General features: G+C 40.1%; 1 protein-coding gene across 2 annotated transcripts in view; it reads left to right on the plus strand.

Annotated features, from left to right (window-relative positions):
- The window catches only part of synpra (synaptoporin a), a 331,543-nt gene that overhangs the window by 181,480 nt on the left and 125,393 nt on the right, over window positions 1-24,670 (plus strand). Inside the window, exon 1 of one of the 2 annotated variants that reach the window (XM_080183143.1) lies at window positions 7,992-8,176. The exons of the other annotated variant lie outside the window; for it this stretch is intronic. Within the exon in view, the coding sequence (XP_080039269.1) occupies window positions 8,153-8,176 (24 nt within the window). The 5' untranslated portion in view covers window positions 7,992-8,152. Of the gene's footprint in view, window positions 1-7,991; window positions 8,177-24,670 lie in introns of those variants that run through there. 2 annotated transcript variants of the gene reach the window in all.

Here is a 24,670-nt window from a genome sequence, read left to right on the forward strand (position 1 = left end):
CCAGACTGCTTTCTATCATGCTGACTTCAATTATTATATTGCAGCTGGGACAACATTATTTTAGCATGGAGCCATCTACTTACATGATCTATTTGGAGGAAGTAACTGTCTTGGCTGTTCTACTCAGATTTTCATGCTACACCTAATGAAAAGTCAGTGTATTAGGCTTAGTGTGATACTCAAATGATGCTGTCTACATCTGCAGCTTTAATGGCTGGATCAGAATCTCAAATACAGTTGTTGGAACTATCTTTGAACACTTCTCACACTGACTCATGCTGTTTCTAATTTCTACTCTCTTTTAATTGCATGATCTGCTCTGTCTCTCATCTGTCATCAACTACTTGTTAATGTGCCACTTCATGTTGCTCCACAGTTTAGTTCTCATTCTTAGCAATCTCTTTCTCTCTGGCTGCCTTGTCATCAATCTCTTGGCCTCTTTCACATTGTTCCTGCTTTCTCCTTAATGGAGCTTTTTAATTGGAATTGGGTGGCCTGGTGTTCCCTTTATTAAGTAGTGAAGTATGCGGTGGAGAAATTTGAAGTGAGAGACTAAAACAAAGAACACATCCAAAGACTTTGAAAATTTATAAAACTAACAATTAATGAGATGTAGTTTTCAACAAGGAGTTATGGAAAATAGACATCAATTGACATAAAAGAAGGGAGTTGCATTTCCATAGTAAGGTGCTACCTGAATGTGCCACCATTAAGATTGCATGAAGATGCTCCTGTGAGTTAGATTGCCTTCCATTATCTGCTGCAACTTCTCACCTCTTACCCAATATCTTTTATTTAATGATGTGGATACAGTAACAGTTCTGATCAGAAAATAAATCTGTACTTAATGAGGTGGAAATGCTCACTTTGAGAAAGTTGTAGTATGCATCTCGATAAATTCTTAACTCAAATGAACTTGATCAGATTTTTTTTCACTCTCTGTATTTTCTTCATATTTCACAATGACTTGTCACAAGTCATACAGCACCATTCAATTTTTTTTGAAGTACCTAAATCAATAACATTACCAAGCAAAATGAGCAAAAACTAAAGAGCCGTCGCAAACACAATGAGCTGAATGACTTCCTGTACTGTAAGATTTTGTGATTGTGAAATATCAACATTACTTCAAAAATGAGAATGAGGCATCTGATGACTGGGTAGGTCATGTGACTTATGTTCATTGACATCTGTGAAATAAATTATGCCTCTAAGTATTAATTATTCTGTTTATGCCACAGGCATAAACATGAGTGAATCATTTGGGATAAAAATTTGATTTGGCCATTATATATGGTAAAAGGGTCATGTTGTGTGATTACCCTATACCCAGTCAAGGTGATACAGGCAGCCGGCAAACTTCATGTTTCTATTCATTTGAATGATTGTGGTATTTACTGACCCCACAGCACACTCATCAGGTAGCCTAGGTGCACGTGTGGCTAGCCGACACTTCTTAAAGGCAGTCTGCCTAGAGATGCTTTCAGGTAGCAGCAGCTGGTGGAACTATTTCCAAATATGTTTCTGAGAAGGAATATGACTACTGATGGAGTAGCAGGCCAGAGAGAGGGCATCTGGGTTCTCTATGACATTGAAGGACTTAGTCCAGGAGGTGGAAAGGGAGAAAGAGATTACTGAAGGGGATTGGGAGGCTTTATGGGCACACAGTGAGAAGGGGAAGGAATCAGGTATCCATGTGTACCAATAGAGTTTTGTACAGTTTGGCACAGGGCTTCATGCAGAGTTTCATGTTTTTAAACATGGATGGCCAAATCCATGATAGCACTTACTCAGCTGTTCTGCAGTGTCTAGTGGGGGATAACTCAACTTCTATTGCAGTGCAAGCAACAGCCACCCGATGTCAGTCCAGAAGATGCTTCGTCATTCAATGTTAGGTGCTGACTGACACCATGATCCACCTATTCTGTAACTTCCAGACCAGACATGGCACCCCTAAACTAGCACCTTTACAAAATGGCGTGTTGTGCTAGAAATGGCTGGAAGTAGATCAACCTCCATTTTTAGGACTCCAGACAACACATAGAATCTTTTTTAATCAAATTAAAGCAATGTTGCCGATAGTTTTGTCTTGCAGAATGGGCATTGCGTTCACATTTTCTAGCAGAGGTTGAACTGTGTTCGGTTAATGATGCACTTCTGATAGTTATACACAACGCTGCTCTGCACAGATTCCATCAGAAGGTGCAAATTCTGATCATGCTCCTGATTCGTTGTGTCAGAAATGGCAATGTTGTATGCTAGACACATGCACCCTAGGATCTATAGGTGATCCTGCACATATTGTGTTGAAAAATATCTTGGCTTATGGAAATTCCAAATTGTAACCTTTGGAAATGGTATCTCTCATATTGGGTAAGGAATATCATTACCTTCTGGGATGATTTTTCCAAAAACACTATTTAGAAGCCATTTTTAGTATCACATTTGGCGAAAAAATTGGTATTCACAAACTTTGAGTTCAGCTCCTCAAGCATGGGAATTTTATGTGGGCAATGACCTTCTCCAACAAAACAGCATCCAATTATATTTTCTTGACATTCAATGGCATTACCATCACTGATTCCCTTACTATCAAAGTCCATGGGGTTACCATTGACCAGAAACTGAACTGAATCAACCATAAAAATACTGTGGCTACAAGATCAGGTCAGAGACAAGAATTCTGCTGCAAGTAATGTAGCTCCTGATACTCTAAAGCCTGTCCACAATTTATAGGGCACAAGTATGACAGAATATCATCTTCTTGCCTGGATGAGTGTGCAGCAACAGCAGCACTCAAGAAACTCAGCATCATCCAGGACAAGGAAGCGCACTTGATTAGCACCCCTCGCCACCATCACTCAGTAGTTACAGTGTGTACCATCCACAGATGTGGTGCAGCAACTCACCAAGGATCTTTCAACAGCACCTCTGCCACTTAGGAGGACAAGACAAGTGGCAAGCTCCCCTCCGAGCTACACACCATTCTGACTTGGAAATATATCACCATTCCTTCATTTTTGCTGGGTCAAAGTCCTGGAACTCCCTTAACAACATTATGGATGCACCAACGCCACATGAACAGCAGCAGCTCACCACCCTTCCTCAGGGGCAATCAAGAATGGACAATAAATGCTGGCCTATCCAGCAATGCTTACATCCTGTGAGCGAACAGATATAAAAAGAAATCCGGAAGTTGAGCTCCACTCATAACTGACCTTCGAGTGTTGACTATTTGAAAAACATTTTTAACATCATCGTCTGATAGACCTGAAGTTTTCAGTCAGTGTTCAGCCTTCATTTCCTGTAGCAATTTTAGTCTTTATAGCTTGTTTATCTGGTTCAGAAATATCTTGGCCTAGGAAATAGAGATCTTGAGATTGAATTGATAGATTGAGAAGGAGACTGCAGTCTTCCAGTTGAGTGTTAAAAGTTGTGTGGTCATCCTGTGGCCTTTTTGCAGGATTAGTAGGAATAAGGATAGGGTCTGGTTGGGATTGTTGTCAGTGCAGGTTTGATGGGCCGAATGGCCTCCTCCTGCTCTGCAGAGATTCTATGATTCTACCTGGATCATGAACAAATGTTCAGCATTTTCACAGACTTTTTATTGTGTCTCCCTGAATTGTAGTATCTGGCCACAGTTAATTGTTTGACTACAATGACACTGCTGCAGTTGCTACCTTCCAAAGCTTTACAGCAGCTCCAAACATAAAGCTGCAATTTGGGGGAGAAAATTAATTGCAAGTTTGAAAAGATACATTTAAAAGTGAGAAAGATGTGTCACCGCTTGCTGCAAGCTGTTGGGAGCTGTTCCTGACTAGACTCTTCTTTCTTGGCCCAGTCTGAAGTGTTTAATCATGGCCCTCCCCCATACTTCCTAAGGAGATGGCCTGCAACAGTAATGGAGTCCCCTGTCTATAGAGTTCTATGTCTTAGGCTATTTCCTGTCTCCTGCCTCTGGAATCATCTATTTGACAACTACTCTTGCAGAAATCTTATTAGTAGGTAGATTTACTCACTCTTTCCCATGCCTTTGATCTTGCTGGGACTTGGTGCTTGCTGGTTGGAGAAAGTTGCCACTGCCTCAGGAGGGCTGGACTGTGTGTGGAACTCCTACAATAGTGCAGAATTACTTACACACTTCAACGTTGTGAGTGCTTGACAGTTGTTTCACTTTGATATCAATTCTTCTGTTGCATGTAAGGGGGTGGAGACTTATATATTTCTCAATCATATTGCTTGCTAGCACCACTGCCACCACATTGCATTCTTTGCTAAGGTACCAATCGTACAACAAAAATTGATTAAACAATAATGTAGGTTCTTTATTTGAAGATATGACTATATACATACAAAGGTAACCAGAGAGTCTCAGTAGGCACATCTGACTTGTAGGACTGCTGCTGTGTTCTATCTGCAGAGTCATGGCATTATACAGCGCAGCCTGTCTTGTTGTGAGAAGTGATGGGCAACACTTCAAACTAGACTTCCTCAAAGGTATATGTAGACCACAATAGTTGCGAGGAACATTTGTTGGTCATGGGAGGATTTGATAATTGAGGGGAACATTTGGTGGTCAGATGGAACAATTAGTGGTCACGGGAGACAGTTGATGGTTGCTAGTGTATTGGTAGCTGGACGAGCACTTGGGGAGAGCAATTGCTGGTTTAGGGCTGTTGTTAGTCAGTGACGGGATTTGGGAAGTTCATGCTAGGAAGTGGATAGATTACACGGCTATGGGTCATTTACTGCACTGCTTTTTGGGCCTGGGAGATAATCCTGCCTGCCCCTTCCCACAAGCAGTTACATCATGGCACTTTCTTCATGAATTAATTCTCTTTCACCTCTTTAAACTGTGTTAAAAATAGCTTGAATTTTAAAATAAGGACATTATAATAGCCAGAATACTTAAATGATCAGCGCATTTCTCATCAATGGTCACCCAGCCCTCAGATTGCCTCCATTAAAACCAAAAGTGGGCAGGTTTGAGGCAGTTTGTGTTCTTGTTCCAGGTTTCTTGAATTTTAACTTCTGACACCCCCAAGTCTGTCTGTTGCTGCACCCCTTTTTGAGGTGTACCATTTAGTTTATGTTGCCAGATATCCTCCTTCCTACTAAAACACATCACATTTTTTGGCATTATATTTCCTGTGCCACATTTCTACTAATCCTCCTGAACTCTGATACTATTCGCCTCATTGTTTACTATCTCCTTAATCATGTTTGGATGCATATTATCCAGACCTGGAACCCTCTTAGTTTTGAGCTTTCCTAACAATACGCAAGGGTGTGTGGAAAAGGCGGGAGAATGGCATTAAGTCATAATGCTCATTTGGAGAGCTAGTGTGGGCATAATGGGCCAAATGGCCTCTTTCTATGCCACAACACATTGCTGATTCCGTGATTCAGTAATCATTCCAAGAGGAAACAAAGTGTGGAATTGACATTGCACCTTTCAGACCTCAGGATATCCTAATATACTTTACAATCAATGAAGTATGTTTGAAGAATAGTTACAGTTGTAATGCAGGAAAGACATTGCTATTTAACATTGTTATCTATTTTAGTATTAATAATGCTATTGAATACAAAGAATTCCGAATATGGAAAATAAACGTCAGCTACAGGAGTACAGACTAATGCAAGATAGTAATCTAGCACTCTGCCATAATCTCAGAATTAATTTTAACCTGCCTGCACTATCTTCTAATTTACATTTTCTGATCACACAATTGAAATTTTGACTATATATTCAATGTTCCTTCCTGCAGACTAAAGCGAATAATGTTTGTGGAGAGAAAGCTAGGGGCCAGGAAATCTGAAGCTGTTGATGAACTGACAGTCAACACATAAAGTAGCAGGCTATTAAATGCCTTGAAGTTGGACTGGCTTACTCTTCAACAACCTCTTGACTCACGTCTGCAACCTTACAATTTAAGTAAATGTTAATGACAGAGTTATCAAGTGAGTGCTAGTAATAGCATCACACATGCTGTGTGAGTTCTTTAATTGACAGCTTGGGGACAGCTCCAGGACATGAAACTTAAGCAGGAAGTGAATTCAAGTTAGATTCACAAATAAATGATTCAAATATTAGACTATTAATTAAACATTCACCAAAAATAAAACATAAAATTATTATATATAAAGTTAGAATATGTGTAAAATGGGGAGATAGTGGCATAGTGATACTGTTGCTGGGCTAGTAATCCAGAGACCTAGGCTGATCCTCTGGGAACACGGGTTCAATTCCGACCAAAGCAGCTGATGGAAATGAATTCACTTAATAAATGCTAGTCACAGGAATGGTCACCATAAAACTATCATCAATTTTCATAACAAGCATTCTGGTTCACTAATGTCCTTCAGAGAAGTAAATCTGCCGTCCTTACCTGGTCTGGCTCGTAAGTGACCCTAGATCCACAGTAATGTGATTGGCTTGTACCTGCCCTCTGAAATGGCCTAAGAAGCCACTTAGTTCAGGGCAATAAGGGATGAGCAACAAATGCTGGCCTTGCTATTGATGCCCACATCCCATGAAAGAATAAAAAAAACTCCAAAGTCACAGGGATAGAAATTGAAATTTGTTTCATTGAAAAGCTATTCAAATATAAGTAGGTCTAGATCTGCTTTCATGGTAGCTATGGCAACCAAGAGAGCATACAATGTCACAGTGCCCACTGTTAAATAAATTATGCAAATACTTGTTTATTGATTACAGTTTGTTTGGTTGTCTGGATCCTCATAATGTGATATAAACATTTTTTTTGTCAGGAAAATAGAAACACTGTATTTTTTTTCCACCCATAATAGTAGATAATGTTTTGAGTCAAACTATTATTGATTTTAGAAGATAGTTCATTAATATGTTTACTGCGTAGAAATCGATTGGTCAGACGATTTGTAGATGTACCAGTGGCCATGATCTACAGATTGGTCCAATGAATCTTTCTAATCTATTTTCACTCATGTAGTGCAGCACACCAGCTGAACCCTTGAATAAGAATGCAATGTATAATCAGAAGAAAGAATTAGAATATTAATTTGAGTACATTAAGTGACAGAGCAATGGGCAGCTGGGCTATTGTGTTGGTTAAAATAATAAATAAGGATGAGCTACATGGAGAGAAAGAGGGGCTGGAGGCTCCAGTTGATTAGTTCAGGCCAATTTTCAATTGGGTGATCTATTGCATTTGTAGAGCCGGTTTTATTAATTGATCTTTTTCTCTTAGTTCTATTGTTGTTCATTCTTCACTGGTGACATTGATGGATAGCATCATCAACATTTTTAATATACACATGTTTACCATCTGTGCTGAGATTCAACATTAAATAATTATGAGATAATTATCACAGTCAAAATTTCACTTACCACTGACACGAAATAATTGTATACCATTGTTGAAAGCTAGTGTGCACTTCACCATAATTAATAAAAAAATCCTTAAATCTTCTCACTAAACACATGCTGTAATGTACATACATAAACTATTTGGCACAGATGTACATGTCTGACAGGCTCTGTGTCGCACAATGTTACTAGCCTATTTTGAAGTATTCTGTTTCTCCTTTGCCTCTATTCTGTAACATTTTTAAACAGCAGTAAGCCTATTTGACAGTATAACGCTGTGCAGAGGCTTTCAGATGTGAACACAAATATTTTATGCCGAATTAATTACCTTCAATTACAATGGGTCTTCAGAATAAACTGAAACATGGTATACTGTACTGTTAAATAAAGATTCATTTATACGCAATTGCATGCCAAATTTATTTTTGCCTCGATACAAGCAAACTTCCTAGCTGAATTGAGCACCTTTCTGCGTTTGATCAACTTTATAAGCTGTCATGAGCTTTGTGGTTTCTGAAAAGTCTGCCCATTTTTTTGCAGACTCAGATTCCTCCAGTAAGATTGCAGCATTTCTTCTGTAATGTGACTGTTCTGCCCTCAACAAATACAATTGAGGCAGCTGCCTGATTTGGTATAATATCTTTCTTTGTCTCACGTTGATTTTTTTTGTTGCTCCACATACATTCCTAAATTGGATCCAAGAGCTACTGTCCAGCAGAAAGATTTTAAAACCATTAATTTTAGTATGTGCCAGACCCTGTTTGTTTGTGGCGTGAAATTGGATTATATTTTTTTCTGTAAATGTGTATGGTGATATTTGCTCCGGTAAGTAAAGATCAAATCTTTTAACATCTGAAAAGAATGTAAGTAATGTAGCTTTAGTGAAATATGTTGTGATCTGTTAGAGAAATAGTGCTTTGTGTATTCTTGTATAGAAGCAAGTAATTGGTACTGTAGTTATCATGATACTTTTGTTGTTTTCTCTTCTTTTTACTTCAGTAACTGTTCCCACATCTCCTTGGCAGCTACTTCTGTTCTATATATTTCATTATTACATTAATGATTGCTAATTCTTAACTGAGACTTGTTAAAATATGCTCTGTGTATTGTTTCATTTAGAATGTTCTTTCGTCTCTTTGCCCATAGTCAGCACTGCTATACAGAGCTTCTTTCGATACAGAAAGAAACATAGAATCCCTTCAGGTTGAGCATCTAAAAACTATAAAGGAAAAAATATAGGGATTGTGTTTTTCCCTCGGAATCATTGGTTTCGCAACAGTTAATCATTTTAGAAGTGCTCTCAATCTTTTCCTAAGTGCATTTTAATTTATGGATGAAACAATGACATAGCTGGCAAATGTGTCTAGATGGCGTTCCGTCTCCAGAATGAGGGATATTTGCAATTATGAGATAGAGCCTAGCTTTATACGCTGACTTTCAGCAGCGGACGATGTAGACTCTGTGTAAACAAACGAGAAGTGAAAAATAAGTGTTAGAACCTGTTGCAATCAGTATTTATTGATTTCAATTTGTTCTTTGATGTGGTTTGCATAAAGCTACACCGTTTGGAACTAGTTTGCCAGAGGACAATAAGGAAGGCTGGAAAAAAACACAGTAACACTCTTGAAATAAAAATAACAAAAATGTTCACTTGCCATCAGTTTTATTTTGAACTTGATTTTTAAGGCTGTATTATTGGAAGGAGTGACTTTATAAGGAAGCTTGTGACTGAAATGCATGCTTTCCAGCCTAACAGAAGGTGTCAGTTCTTTAGCAGAGGCTTCTCTGTGTGTTTTGCATCACACTTAGCAAGAGTTTTGGGTGGTAGATTTAATATACCATGGAAATGATAATCCATCATAAATATTGCATCTTGGAAGCATTACCTGAGAAATAGTTAATTAGAAATGCTCTACAAAAAAACTTGGAAGGGGTTTCTTGAAATTACTCTTTATCAACACTTATTCTTCTTAATTAATTAAGCTACCAGGAAGATTGACTCCTCTTATTAGCCTCAAAATTGAGGACAGGTTGGAAATGGCCCTTAAGTGGCCAACACGTCCGATGGGGTGAGGATGGATGAGTCACCCAAAACCTCTGTGATTCGAACTTCCTGGTTTTAGACTTTTCTTATCTCAATGAGGATTTTTCAGTTTGATTGGTTGCCTGCTCACACATGCCACATACCCTTTACAGAGGATTCCATCCTGGATCAGGTGCCCAGCATTGGCAGGTTGCAATACAAAACCCCTGAAAAGTTCTGTGGGACAGCTGTAGGCATCGTGAGAGGGAAATGCCATTCCTTTATCAGTGCAACAGGTGCATGAGAATAGACATTAGTGCACTAAGATAAAACAACCAAATCCAGATAACTTGATTTGGCTAATTTAGAGAGATTCACACCACACATGTACTATATATATATATATACCATTTTGCTATTTAAGTTAAAGATTTACATACATCCATGTTGGTGGTCTTCTATTGCAATAAGAAAACTGTCCAGACAATTTAGCATGACGGTCAAGACTTAGATATTTTTTACATCAGTTCTACATTTACAAACATTCAAAGTTGGTGGACAGGCAAAGATCAGCTGGTCATATTGGAAATGAGGCACCCAGATTTGTGCAATGTCTCTTCCAAAAGCCTCAGAATATCCATCCACAGAGAGACAGTACAGTAAATGAAGGTAAAATGAATCCACTTGCTCTTTTTTTCTAAGGGTGTCTGCTTGTTAGGAAAATGCATCAGTAGCTATTTCCCCACTAATTTTGAATATCAATTTTATAATCAATGCCTTTGATGCACATAAGTTCCTTTATTACAATGTGCTATCTTCTGTCCCTGTTCTGCTGCACATTAAAGATGCTAAAATCACTAGATAATCATACATCATTCAAGCCGCACCTCTTCAGTTTCTAAGCAACGCAATTAATATACTTTACTTTTAAAAGTTTCAAGTCTCCCAAGTTAGAGGGCTGTTCCTTTCCTCATCTGACAATTTTAACTGCTCATCCACTAAATCAGGTGCTTTATGCTCGTGAAAGGGCTTGATATTTAGGGAATGGGATTTCTAAACTGGGAGGAGGGAATATCTGTTTCCAAGACACTGTGGAGTTTGAACATCTATGCATGTGTGTTTTTTTTATTCAGCAGATTCCCTGCCTTAGAAGTCAGCCTGACTGATAGGCTTGACTCCCTTTTGGGTAAGGAATGCTGCAGAAGGGCGTTAAGTCTCTTATTGCTCAGGATAGAGACTAAGAGAGGGCATGATAGTTGGCTACTTGGTCATGCATGCCATAGCTGTATTGGAGGTAGAGATTGGACTGCGAAATGGAGGACCAGATGAGAAATGGAAGTGTCAGAGAGAAATAAGAGTGAGAAAAATTGCGTTCAGGGGAAGACCATAAGATACAAAGGAGAATTGGGCCATTTGGCCCATCGGGTCTGCTTTGCCATTCAATCATGGCTGATATGATTCTCATCCCTATTCTCCTGCCTTCTACCCTTAATCCTTGATCCCCTTATTGATCAAGAGCCTATCTATGTCTGTCTAAAAGACACTCAATAATCTGGCTTCCACAGCCCTCTGTGTCAATGAGTTCCACAGATTCACCACCCTTTCACTGAAGAAATTCCTCCTCATCTCGATTTTAAAGGAGCATCTCTTCACTCAGAGGTTGTGCCCTCAAGTTTTAGTCTCTCCCATGAGTGGAAACATCCTCACCACATCCACTCTATTAAGCCTCTTAGTATTCTGTAAGTTTCAATTAGATCCTGCCTCATCCTTCTTAACTCCAGTGAGTATAGTTCCAGACACTTCAACCACTCTGCACATAACAAACCCTTCATTCCTGGGATCATTCTTGTGAACAAGAGTTGTGATGATAGGGAGGAATGGGGATGAATAATGGGTTTTAAATTGATAGGGAAGTTTAAAGGTTTGCTTGGAGGAATGGGAAGAACCACTCCCCTTCCACCTTAGCAGTCGTCGCCTCCTTTTAGCTGCCTGGTTTCCCAAGGCACAGGAAAGCCAATTGGCCAACGTTTACCCTAAAGTACAGATAAAGTCGTGGGCATATAGTATTAAACAACTGAATATCCATTGCCTGGATTAGGCAGCAGAAGACATTCTGATCATTCACAAATGTTTTATACTCTATAATACTCTAATTCAGTAGACTTTTGGCCTACTGCAACTTTTGGTGAGATCTACAAAGGCAAACTGCAATACCAGGTTCATGAAGACAATCAGCAGCAGAAAACCTGACTGATATTTCGCCTTTCTAGTCAGCAAGCATCAGTATCATTTGCAATAGCTTTAAATCCTCGCAACTAAAGTTGGTTAAATATTCCATCAATTCCTTTTACTCCTTAGAAACCGCAAAACTTCACAGGCCAGTAAACAGAGGTTAACAAAGGAGTTTACGCATTATGAAGGCAAAATACTGTGGGTGTTGCAAATAAGATATTAAACCAGAAAACGCTGGAAATACTTCGCTGGTCATACTGCATCTATGGAGATAGAATCAAAGATAATGGCCAAAATTTTCCTGTCTAATCTGCCGTGGGAATTGTAGCAAGCAAGACAGAAAATTCGGCTGACCATTCAAAGGTCAGTTGATCTCGGGCAAGAATTTCCGTGGGGCCAGAGAATGCTGCTCAGCATTCTAGATTGATGAGTTGATGACCTACTGTCAGAACAGTGCTGATGATAGGACATCGACCTGAAATGTTAACTCTGTTCTCTCTCTACAGATGCTCCAACATCTGCTGAGTATATCTGTCATTCCTGTTTTTGTATCATGCTAGGGATTTTGCATTCTCTGATTGAACAGTGATGTGAGTGGGCAACTGAATGATGATTCTCTACTTCTGTTATCAAAAAGGTCAAAACAAAAAACAAGTTGATGCAATGTCATTGACTCAAACTTATTCACCTTGGGTATATTCACAATTGGGTATATTCTCAAAACACCTGAGAGATCTCTCCCCATCCATGGCTAAGCTACTTTGACAAATCCTTAGCTTACATAATGTGATGTGAAAAATGAATCTATATCTCTTCTTGTACACACTTCCTTCCTTTTCCTATTCTGTCATTTTGTTACTTTAACTTTAAATTTACTCTATCAAAGATAATTCATCTCTTTTAAAACTGCTCTATTTAACATTTATTTTTCTAGCCTTTGCCTCCTCCTGGTTTTTTTGCCATGCATTCTGAAGATGGTGGCAAATTGTGCGATGATTTACTTTTATTTGGGAATGTCATCATGTATTTGATTGTGGTTGGACAACTCAATGTGCTAGCTTGTACGTTAGAAGTTAAAACACACCACCTTTCTTTTTTATTGCTGTGAAATTAAATGATGTGGAGATGCTGGTATTGGACTGGGGTGAGCAGAGTAAGAAGTCTCACAACACTAGATAAAAGTCCAATAGGTTTATCTGCAGTCACAAGCTTTCAGAGTACTGCTGCTTGAGTGACTTACCTGATGAAGGAGCAGCGCTCCAAAAGCTCATGATTCCAGATAAACCTGTTGGACTTTAACCTGATGTTGTGAGACTTCTTACTGTGAAATTAGAAGGCATTCCAAATAATTTGTCATGCCTTTGAGGTCTCCCTCCCAGCATAAATGAGAAGAATTTATGTTATTTTTCATGGCTATAATTAATCAGGCATCACAAATATCAATGCCAGAAATTAATAAATGTTTTACATGGTTTGAGCTAATAACATTATTCTTCCAGTTCTCTAGTTAGCGCAGAGATTTGCTTATCAGTGCAAATAAAATGTTTATTCTGCATACTTCAAAAAGGGGAGGGGAACAAAACACCTTGGGGCGATTTTCAGCTTGCATTCGCTGTCAGAGAGAAACTCAACATGCAGATGAGCCTGGTACTGGGTGCGATCATGTGGCCAGGAGCCATGGACTGTAATTTTCCAGTCCCCCAGAAAAATCCCACCAACATGAAGGGCAAGAGATTAATGGCTTTCGTCTCTCTCTGCAGTGTAGTACCCTAGACAACTGGATGTGACTAGAGATTGCTCCATTGTTTGTACTACTTCAGCTGCAAATAAACCCCATCAAAATCCTCAAGGAACGGAGGTGCATATACCAGATTTATGTTACATATAGATAGCACAAAAAGATAACAAGAAATCAAGATAGTTTGTGACTTACAGAACATCTTGATAAAGGGTTTTGAATCTGTGGAATTCCCTGCCCTGTGAAGCAGGGAGGCTACCTTGTTGAATGCTTTTAAGGCAAAGATAGTTTTTGAACAGGAATTAAGGGTTATGGTAAGTGGACAGGTAAGTGGAGATGAGTCCATGGAAAGATCAGGCATAAGAGAGACTAAATAGACTGGGTCTGTACTCATTGGAATTTAGAAGGCTGAGGGGGGATCTTATAGAGACGTATAAGATAATGAAGGGGATAGATAGGGTAGAGGTAGAGAGATTCTTCCTGCTTAGAAAGGATAGCAGGACTAGAGGGCACAGCCTCAAGATAAGGGGGGGGGCAGTTTAGATCGGAGTTGTGGAGGAGCTTCTTCACTCAAAGGGTGGTGAATCTCTGGAATTCTCTGCCCGTTGAAGTGGTGGATAGGTTTCTGATAGACAGGGGAATTAAGGGTTATGGGGAGAAAGCGGGAAAGTGGAACTGATCCACTTCAGATCAGCCATGATCTTATTGAATGACGGGGCAGGCTCAAAGGGCTAGATGGCCTACTCCTGCTCCTATTTCTTATGTTCTTGTGTTCTTATGTTCTTATAATCTTATTGAATGGTGGAGCAGGCTCCAGGGGCCAGATGGCTTACTCCTGCTCCTAGTTCCTATGTTCTTATGTTCATATATTTTCCAACATATCATTGGTGAGAACATCAAATAGAGAGGGGGTAGTTCCCTACTTCTCAGCTAAGAGAGAGATAAAATACATCTCCCATCTATCCTTGCACAGACCTTGGAACAGGTTCAACAACTCATGGAGAGGTGGTGTAGAAGTATTGTCACTGGACAAGAATCCAGAGACCCAGGGTAATGTTCTGGCCATCTGGATTGACTCAGAGCAAGTTGAAAAATAGTGGAATTAGAATTCATTAAAGTCTAATGATGACCATGAAACTACTGTTGATTGTCGTAAAAACCTATTTGTTTCACTAATGTCCTTCAGAGAGGGCAATCTGCCTGGATTTACGTGGACTGGCCCACAGCAATATGATTGACTTTTTGTGGCCCTCTGAAATAGCCTAGCAAGCCATTACAACCCACTACAAATTCACTAGCACTGTGTGTGTATCTACACCACAAGGACTCCAGTGGTTCAAGAGGACAGCTCACCACAACTTTCTCAAGGGCAATTATGGAAAGGTAATAAATACTGGTTGTAGTCAGCCTAGCTAGTGATGCCAACATCCCATAAATTAATTTATAAACAAATTGTACTCCAATAGCTTCTGTCCTCCTTCATGAGACTCATGTATCAAAAGCCTTAAGAAAATTGATGAAAATAATCTACATGATATTCATTGAAGTTTATAATATTCCTCAATCTTGTATAAAGTCACCACCTCCCCTGTATTTTTCTCACATAGTGAAAACCAAGCTTTTCTTTTGTGATTATTCCATGGATATCCAATACACATATCTCAACAATTGAATCACTGACATTGACAAGTTCTAAATTATGTTTAGTTAAGAGCAACTTCATATTAGTTGTGCTAGGTGACAGTCTATGGGATAAGTTAGCAACTTGACAAGAATTGTAGCCAAGCTTTAAATTCTCTTTGCATCAACCATTCCTTGCTTTCTAATCTTGTTATCTGGTTCAAAGGATTTTTGGATAAAGCTCATTGTTCTTTCTCACAGTTGTCCTTCTGTTTGTTGTTTGACACAGCTTCTTCAGGTGGTAGGACTAAACAATGCATGCAATGCTTTTCTTCCGACTCACTCTCAATCCATGCCCTGATCAACCAGCACAAACAGATCTGAGAGGATGAGTTATAGAATGATATTTTCCTTTCCTGCACGTTTCACATCCAGGTGGCATTCTTTCCATCAGACTTGTTGAGAACAGACAATGCTCTTCAAAATGGGGCGGATTAGTTTAAGTGACAAGTAGCGAGCAAAGTTGAATAGTTGTTTTAATTTGGGATTGAAAGCTGCTGAGCACATTTCATGTGTGACAATGTTCCAAGTAAATTAAAGGCACTGCTAGATTGTATACTTGATTAAGACATGAGAATGTATGAACATAATAAGAAAAACAGAAAAAGACCAGCTTGCTCAAAGGCTCAATTCCACTCAGCTCTGTTGCAATTAGACAGCAAGATCTCCATTCACCAACAGCCTTGAAGTCTCCTGGGAGTGACAAACAGTAATGACACATCCCTTGGATTTATGTGCAAACACCAACTTTCTGCCTTAATAACAATTAATATGACTGGTTGTCAAATGAGCATGACATACCATTTGAGTATTCATGGAAAATATCCTTTTCTGTTCATTATTACCACAGTTTGATTTTCATAGATCCAAACTTTGCACCTTGAAAAAAGCTATAATTGAGAAAAAAATATTTTGGGCCTTTTTACTGCAGCGACTGCTCAGGGAATTGCATGTAGGTGGCTGAATAGGAAAATAAGGTATCAATCACATCCCTGATAACAATGTGGTCTACATGTTGCTTCAGGCCAAATGTATCACCTGATGGATAGTTTTCTGATAGAAATTTATGCTGCCATAACTTGACAATGTCTATCAGTTAGCATATATCAGTGCTAGTCTCCTTCCTTAGCTTGAAGCTTCTCAGGAATTCATCATCTCAAAGCCCAGGATAGCTGACCCTGAGGCAGTATGCTAGGTGGTGACTCTCGGGCATGCTCTATGGGTTCCTTTTTGATGGCCTCTGTATCCTCATGCTGTCAACACTTCTTCCACCTCTATGCTTCTTATTGTGCTTGGCTTGCTGCTTCCTCCATGCTGATGCAGTCAAGCATAACAAACTGACTGGAGGTGAATTATTGCTAAGCTTTACATTTTAACCATGATGGAATTAGAAACTTGTGTTTGGAGCGAAACAGAAGGTAAGCGTGACTAGTCAGAATGGTAAATTTAGTGAGGCCTCCCCTTAAGTGACACTGCAGAGCCACTTAAGAAACTGAATTTGAATTGGAAATCATTGGCCTGGTTCTTCAAGTGCCAATAGTGATGAATGCAGGAATATTTGCTGCTGTTGAGGGTCAATAGGCTACAACACTGACAATCCCAGCAATCTGGAAAATTGTCCAGGTATTTGCTGTCCAGGAAAAGCAGGACAAATCCAACTTTGCCAGTTACAGCCCCTCAGTCTGTATATTCCTAATGATCAGCAAAATGATTGAAGGGATAGTCAAAAGCACTATCAAGTGGCACTTACTCAGCAATAACCTGATTACTAATGTTCAGTTTGGGTTCTGCCAGAGCAGCTCGGCTCCAATCAGGACTCCTCAGCATGTCTTCTCTAAAACAATGATTTGCCTCCGATTTCAAAAAGTGTAATTTCTCTCATTAATCTTTTTCCAGGCTTATCTCAGAGTTCCACAACAAAAAATAATTTTTAAACCTCTCCATTATTATACTACAAGCTGCATCCAGAACTGCTTTTTCATTGCACGAGTTTGCAGTTTCATTTAAAGTTACATCCACATGTACTCCGTCTACCTGTTAAAACAACCATTATTTTGATTACCAGTGCAGAACCGAATGTAGAGAGATTCAACAATTCTCAACTCTAATACCAGTGCCGACAACTACCTGCCCACACACATCTTTTGTAATTACATTAAAGGGGTGATTTTCCACACTCCCACATTTGGCTTGTAACAGAAGGGAAAACGTGAGACAGCACATTCAGAAATTTGTGCTCAGGTGCATCAATAACGGTTTCAGGTGTACTACAGAATCCTGACAGTTGTATTGCTATTGGAAAATTATTGGTTGAGTCCTGTTGCACTCACATTGCATGTTAGCACTGTGCAGGCTACTCAATAAACAGATGGTCACTGTTTGTCATTAGACTTAGCTACATTTATACTTTTAGGAGGAAGTGATTGCCATATCTAGATGTAATATGTTGATTAAATGGGAAAAGGTTGAGAAGACTTTGTTCAAGTTATACCAAACTGATAGAGAAATACTCGAAACAAACAATTTATTTTAAACTGAGAGCGCAATATAAAATGAAAATGCTTTAGAATAAGATTTGGGGAAATTATTTTACTTGCCAAAAGTAGTGGTGATATGGGATAGCGTAGCAGTTCAGCCAAACGCCAATTTCCCAACATCAACACCCTTTAATGTGCACCAGAGGAAAAGACCACTGCTGCAGCTAACAGTCAAGTAGTCTTCACCACAGGACCTGTAACTCCGGTCCAGGTAAAGTTACAGGCTTAAAAACCCCTACTAGCCTCTTCCCTTTGGGTGAGCCTCTACTCTCTAAATAAGGCAGTTTGTACACCATGAAGCCCACATGTCTTTTCCAGCGCCCCCAGTATGAAGAGGTCCTTTCCATCACTTGGCGCTTGGCAGAGGTCTGTTGAAGACAGGGCTGGGTCAGGCGGTGTAAACTGAACAAGGGACCTTTTTCCAAAGGGAGTATTGCAGGGTCACCAAAGCAGGTTCCCTTCAGGCTCCGCTACAGCCCATTGGCCTGAACTTTGATCTTGTAAAATACTTGTTATGTTTTTTTCCATCATGATCCCAGGAACCCACGTAGGACCTTCCCTGAAGTTCCTTACATGAACCAGATCATTCATTGCAAAAGTTCCTTTTGTCCTTACAGAATCATAGTTTCTCTTTTAATTTTCCTTTTGGTGACCCACCTTCCCCGACAAGTTTCGGAAAATAGCAGGCTGAATCTGGTATGAAACTGTTGTCCCATCAACAGCTCACCTGGAGCAACACCTGTTGGTGTGAGCGGTCTGGTCCTCTAATCTTACCAAACCATGCCAGTTTATTTTCCATGGATGCTGTCAATTTCTGAAGGTTTGCTTGTTCTCCAGTCCATTTGACAATGGATGATAAGGTGCAGTCCAAATGTGTCAGATATCATTAGAGAGCACAAGTTCTGGAAATCATCATTACTATAGGATGTGCCATTATTAGAAACCAGAACTTCTAGCATTCCATATGTGCTGAAATTTAGTTGCAATTTTTCTTGATCATAACCTGAGTAGTCATGGGGCCCACCTCCAGCCACTGTGCATTGATCATGATTGGAAACATAGCACCCATAACGTGACCTACAAAGTCCATATGGACCCATGGCCTGCTAGGCCACTGCCATGTGTGTACAGAGGCTGAAGGTGGGGATTGTTGATTTTCCTGGTGCAGGTCACATTGCTCTGCCAAGTCTGTAAGTAGGAATCAACACTGGGCATCTGACATAAAACTCAGTCAGCATCTTTATTTTGATATTTATAGGTAGATGTTATGTCATTCCATTAATATTGGATGTGGTCCTTGGGAAAGACCAGTTACTTGTGATCCCCAAAAAATGATCCTATCTTCAACGATACATTGGTTAGCACTTTTGCCTCCCAGTGTCAGAGAATCGGGTTCGATTCCTGACTTGGGTTACTGTCTGTATGGAGTCTGCACATTCTCCCCATGTCTGCATGGGTTTCTCCGGGTTCTCCGGTTTCTTCCCACAGTCTGGAAAATGTGCATTGGGCATGTTAAATTTTCTCTCAGTGTACGCAAACAGGTACCAGACTGTGGCAACTTGGGGATTTTCACTGTAGCTTCATTACAGTGTTAATGTAAGCCTACTTGTGACACTAATAAATAAACTTTAAAACAGTATGTTCAGATCTCTTAATGAGGTAGAGTCTCATTTCTTTGGAAGGTCATCCTTGGAGTCCACTGTGTAAAATCATGTATCTTATTTTGAATAAGGTTGGGCCTTTTTGGTTCCAGGCTCTAATCTGCCTTGCTGACAATGGCAAGATCTCCAGAAAGTTCAAGGTCACCACAACCTCTTCTACTGCTGGTAAAGGAGCCAGGCTTGTGCATAATAAGAGGCAACTCAGTACATCTGCTTGGCTATTCGGGTCCCAAGGCGGTATTCCAGAATATATTCATAGGCCGCCAATAACAAGGCCCAGCACTGTATTTGAGTGGAGGCAAAGGAAGGATTGCTACATCCTCTTTGAAAATTCCCAATAAGGGTTTATGGTTGATAACAATATAAAAAACTGTAGAGTTATTGATGGATCTTCTTCACACCAAATATGACCACCAACTCTTCCTTCTCAATTTGAGAATAGCTTCACTCTGCATCCAAAAAGGTCCTGGAGGCACATGCAATGGGTTTCTCCATCCTGTATTTCCAGAGATGTGATAGCACTGCACCAATCCCTTACAGGGATGTGTCACAGGTTAAAATAAATTCTTTCTTGGAGTTGAAATGGCCGAGTAGGCTGGATGACTGTAAGTGAAGCTTGACCTTAAAAAAAGCTGCTACCTGTAGAACTCCCCAAGACCATCTGTGGTATTTTCATAGTAGGACATGTAAGGATGCCAACATGGAAGCTAATTTTGGCATAAATTTTCTGGGATAGTTGACTGATGTGGATGTGCCGGCGTTGGACTGGGGTAAACACAGTAAAAAGTCTGACAACACCAGGTTTTAGTCCAACTGATTTATTTGATAGTAAACGCACAAGCTTTCTGTAAACTGTCTGTGCTTCCTATGCTCTGTCTGAGGCCAGAACTCTCCATTCACCTGACGAAGGGACTAACCCGAAAGCTTGTGCGTTTACTATCAAATAAATCAGTTGCACTAAAACCTGGTGTTGTCAGACTTTTTACCATAGTTGACTGACCCCAAGAAGGACTTTAGCTCCATGGTGTTCCTTGGATTTCCGTGGTGCCTCACATATTCGCAGTGTTCAGCTAGATTTCACCACCTAGCCAAGAACACAGGTTCCCCAGGGATTCTCTCAGCCATGTTGAAGTGATATCACTGGAGAGTTACAAAGGGCTTCAGATTGAAGCGGTTTTTCACCAGGTCTATCAGTTCATGAAACGTTTTTGAGTCAGGGCCATCTGGATAGGTCAGTCTTTTTAGCATGCAGAAAGTTGGGCGCTGCATGTTGTTTGTACTATCACTTTTTGCTTTCCATCTCCTTCAGTGTTGTTAGCACAGAAGACAGAATGTATGCAGTCAGTATCTTGGACCTAGTCTTCCCATTGGTGTCATAGGGCTTCAATTTCCTGAAAAAAAGCACAATACCGAAGAAATTCTTGACATTCAAAGGTTGTCAGCTGAGAAAGATGGAGGAGAAAAGGATTTTTTCTCATCGCCAATATAGTAACTCAACCAAATGCCAGTTTCCCATCACCAATACTGATTATTGTACACCAGAGGAAAAAGCCACTCCTGTGATTAACAGTCAGGTAGCCTTCACCAAGGGGCTTAAAACTCTGGTTTGGGTAAAGTTACAGGTTTAAAATTTCTGCTGGCTTCTCATTGAGCGGGTCTTCACTCACTCAGTCAGTCAGCTCGTGCTGCATGAAGCCCATGGGTAGATCTATTGATGATCCTCCAAGCCTTTGTGGTCATCATAACAGATAGTTAGAAAACTCAGCTTATGCTGTATTGATATGAATACCTAACTGGTAATAGCATTGAGAGACCTTAAAGTAGATCTCTTTTAAGGAGAGATCTTAGATATAATTAAATCCTATGAGGATCTAGTCAATTGTTGAGCTGTTGAGTCTTTCGAAAGTCATATTAGTGTAAGCAAATGGTAAAAGATGTTCAATGTGTGGAAGGTTATATGGATATTTGAGAATATAGTTTGATTTGCAGTTGGATAACAGGCAAAAACTGCAAAACCTTTCCTTGGGAATGGATTTGATTAAAATAATGTTACATTCTTTATTTGTGTTTGAATGCTATGCCCATATACCTCCAGCCACCCAACACTACAGGAACAGTGGTAGGTGTGTAACAATTTTGGATGCTACTTTCTGGGTTACCAAGCTCTTTAACTAGTTTGTATTTATCATACAATTTATCAATATTAATACGATAATGCTGAAATAGTCATTCATCCTATTCACGCTAAGTGCATGGATTTAACCTGGAGTTATTGAATATCTGATTAACCAACACAAGCTTCTCAATTTGGCAACTGTATGATAAAATTGTAATTGCATTGCTGTAATAATTATCATAAGTGAAACAACTTTTGCAAAATGCAACAAGTTTTCCTATGACTTTTCACAGCATTTATCATTTCAGCAGCGGTAAATCCTGAGTGGTTATGTAATATTGGCTTGTAGCTCTGCAGCACTCAAATAATAAGGCTGATAAAAATCAAAATGGTCTGGTTGGTAATGGCCTTATGTAACTAGGAATATTCTCGGAACTTATCTGAGCTAAGTGCCAGTAGGAGTTTAAAAATTGACCTCAAGAATTTTTGAGTAAGGGAGGGGAAAAATAGTGCAAGGTTCCTGTTGTCCAGTGGCCTTTGCTGATAAATGCATTATGAGTTGATGACAGAATGGGGCTTGGCTGTGACGTACTGATAACCAAAAAGTCTGTGTCTCTCACTGCAGCATACTGTAGTGGTTCAGTTCATGGAACAACTCAACAAGAGTTGCTGGTTCTACAAAGAACAGGGAAATCTGGAAAAAATATCATTGCATATAGAGACCAACCCAGCAGATTCGTGAACAGTAAAATCCTGTAGATTCCCAATGGCTTGCATACCTACTTGAGTTGTGGTGTTCCCTCCATTCACTTATATTTTAAACAGACTAATGCTTTAAAGTGTCAATGTTGTACATTTCTTTGGTTATCCCAACCAAAAGTATTAATTACAAGAAGAGAATGAAACATTGTAGATTTTGCCAGATTACACAATACCATTTATGTCTCCATCCTTTTTTATCACAATGGACTTTAACTTTTACTCCACCGGTTATGCTGAGAGAATCAAAATGCTGAGATTGTTCTCTTTAGAACAAAGAAGGTAATGGGAGATTTAAAAGAGGAGTTCAGAATACTGAAAGATAATGATAAAGTAGATATGGAGAATCTGTTTCCACAGGCAATGGGGGCCAGAGGGTACAGAGTTAAGATGATTGGCAAATGAACCAGAGGAATTTTGAATATATTTTTGTGCATTGCATTACTCTAATCTTGCCTGGAAGGATAGTAGAAACAGATTCAGTTGTAACTTCCAGAAGAGAATTGTAAAGGAAAAATAATTCAAGATAATGGGGTAAGAGCAGGGCAGTAGGACAAACACAAAAAATGGTGGAAAATCTCAGCAGTTCTGACAGCATCTATGGAAAGAGTACGGAACTAACGTTTCAGATTTGGATGACTGTTCATCAGAGATGTTGCGTGAGGGGAGTAGGACTAATTGGATAGCTCTTTTAAAAAGCCAGCATAAACTAGATGGCCCAAATGGCATCCTTTTATGTCACCTGATTCTCTAGTCCTGATATTTGCCTCTCAAATGACTGGCGGCAAAGGGATTGTGGAGTGGACGTGGAATTAGCGTTAAGTTAGGGACAGCATATTCTATTCCCAAAAACGAAACTACCCTTGATGTGTCACAATCAGTGCTACACAAGACTGATGCTCTCCAGGCAGTTGGTCACAAAGATCTGTGCCCTCGTGGTGGAAGTCTTTGTATTTGCAGCATGGCTGGCCATGCCCTGCCAGTGCCTGTCAAGATCACTGTGGTCACTGGCCCCTTCACTGGATCAACAGTGATTGTGTAGCATAAGTGACTGCAAGACTAGTGCAATTCGCAGGTCACTGATGCCCTTTATGCAAGAGTTGAACAGTTCATCCAATTCCAGACAGACTAAGGTTCATAGGCACAGAGGGCAGCAGCATTAATTGAATTCGCCCAGACATAGGATGTCATCAGCTGCAGCTATGTGGTCATCCAGATATGCAGTGACCAGCCAGTGAGGTACATGAACAAGAAGGGCTACCACTCCCTCAGCATTCATATATCCTGCAAACACAACAATTGTATCCTCTAGTTGTCCAGGGTGCAGCAGCTCCTCTTCCACCCTCCAACCTCCATGGGATAGATTATAGAAAACAAGGGCTATCCCTAGAAGAGATAGCTACTCATCCTTTATGAGACACTGAGACAGAGCTGCAGAGGTGCAATCACTGGAGCCATCACAAGGACTATCATCAAACAGGACATTAAGCTTCTGAAGAAACATTCCTGGTGTCTGGACTAGTCAGGTGCAGTACACTCCTGTGCATTGTGGTAGTCCGCTATGCTCCCAGAACAGGGCCCTCCAGAGAGGGTCTGATCCTGGAATAACACAGCTCATTGGAGGAAGAGAAGGAGAAAGGGAAGATGGAAAACAGACAAATATTCTGGCTACAAATGGAGGAGGTCGAGACCGGCAAAGGACTCAAGAATTTTGTCAGGATGCCAGCAATATGAGGGATTATTTACTACTGAGCCCTCTAACCCTGGAAAATAGCAGTGAACTCATTTTGAACTGCCTGTGAGAACACTTCTATTGAAGATGCGACTGGAATAGATACGCTCTGACTGCCAATAATTTTTTTTATTCATTCATGGGATGTGGACGTCGCTGGCTAGGCAGCATTTATTGCCCATCCCTAGTAGTCCTTGAGAAGGTGGTGGTGAACTGCCTTTTTGAAACGCTGCAGTCCATGTGTTGTGGGTTGACCCATAGTGCCATTAGGGAGGGAATTCTGGGATGTTAACTCAGTAACTGAAAAGGAACACTGATATATTCCCAAGTTAGGATGGTAAGTGATTTGAGTTTCTGGTCAATAGTAACCCCAAGGATATTGACAATGGGAGATTTAGTAATGGTAACACGATTGAATGCCAAGGGGTGGTGGTTAGAGTGTCTCTTACTGGTGATGGTCATTGCCTGGCATTTGTGTGGTGCCAGTTGTTACTTGTCAGTCCCAGCCTGCATGATGTCCCAATCTTATTGCATTTGAACATGGATTGCTTCGGTATCTGAGGAGTGGCAAATAGTGCTGAACATGTGCAATCATCGACAAACGTCCCCACTTTTGACCTTATGATGGAGGGAAGCTCATTGATGAAGCAACTGAAGATGGTTTGGCCTAGGACACTGCCCTGATGCCTTGGAGCTGAGATGACTGACTCTCCACACCACAACCATCTTCTATCATCTTCCTATCATGTACATTGGCAATCCTTTAAGGATCCTTGCTACCCCTTACCAGCGCTTCCCTCTTTATGTGTCTCATTGTTAAAAAATGGAAACTCACACATAC

Source organism: Carcharhinus amblyrhynchos, chromosome 3 (genome assembly GCF_965287045.1).
Source record: "Carcharhinus amblyrhynchos chromosome 3, sCarAmb.v2.hapA, whole genome shotgun sequence".
In the NCBI taxonomy this organism is placed as follows: Eukaryota; Metazoa; Chordata; class Chondrichthyes; order Carcharhiniformes; family Carcharhinidae; genus Carcharhinus; species Carcharhinus amblyrhynchos.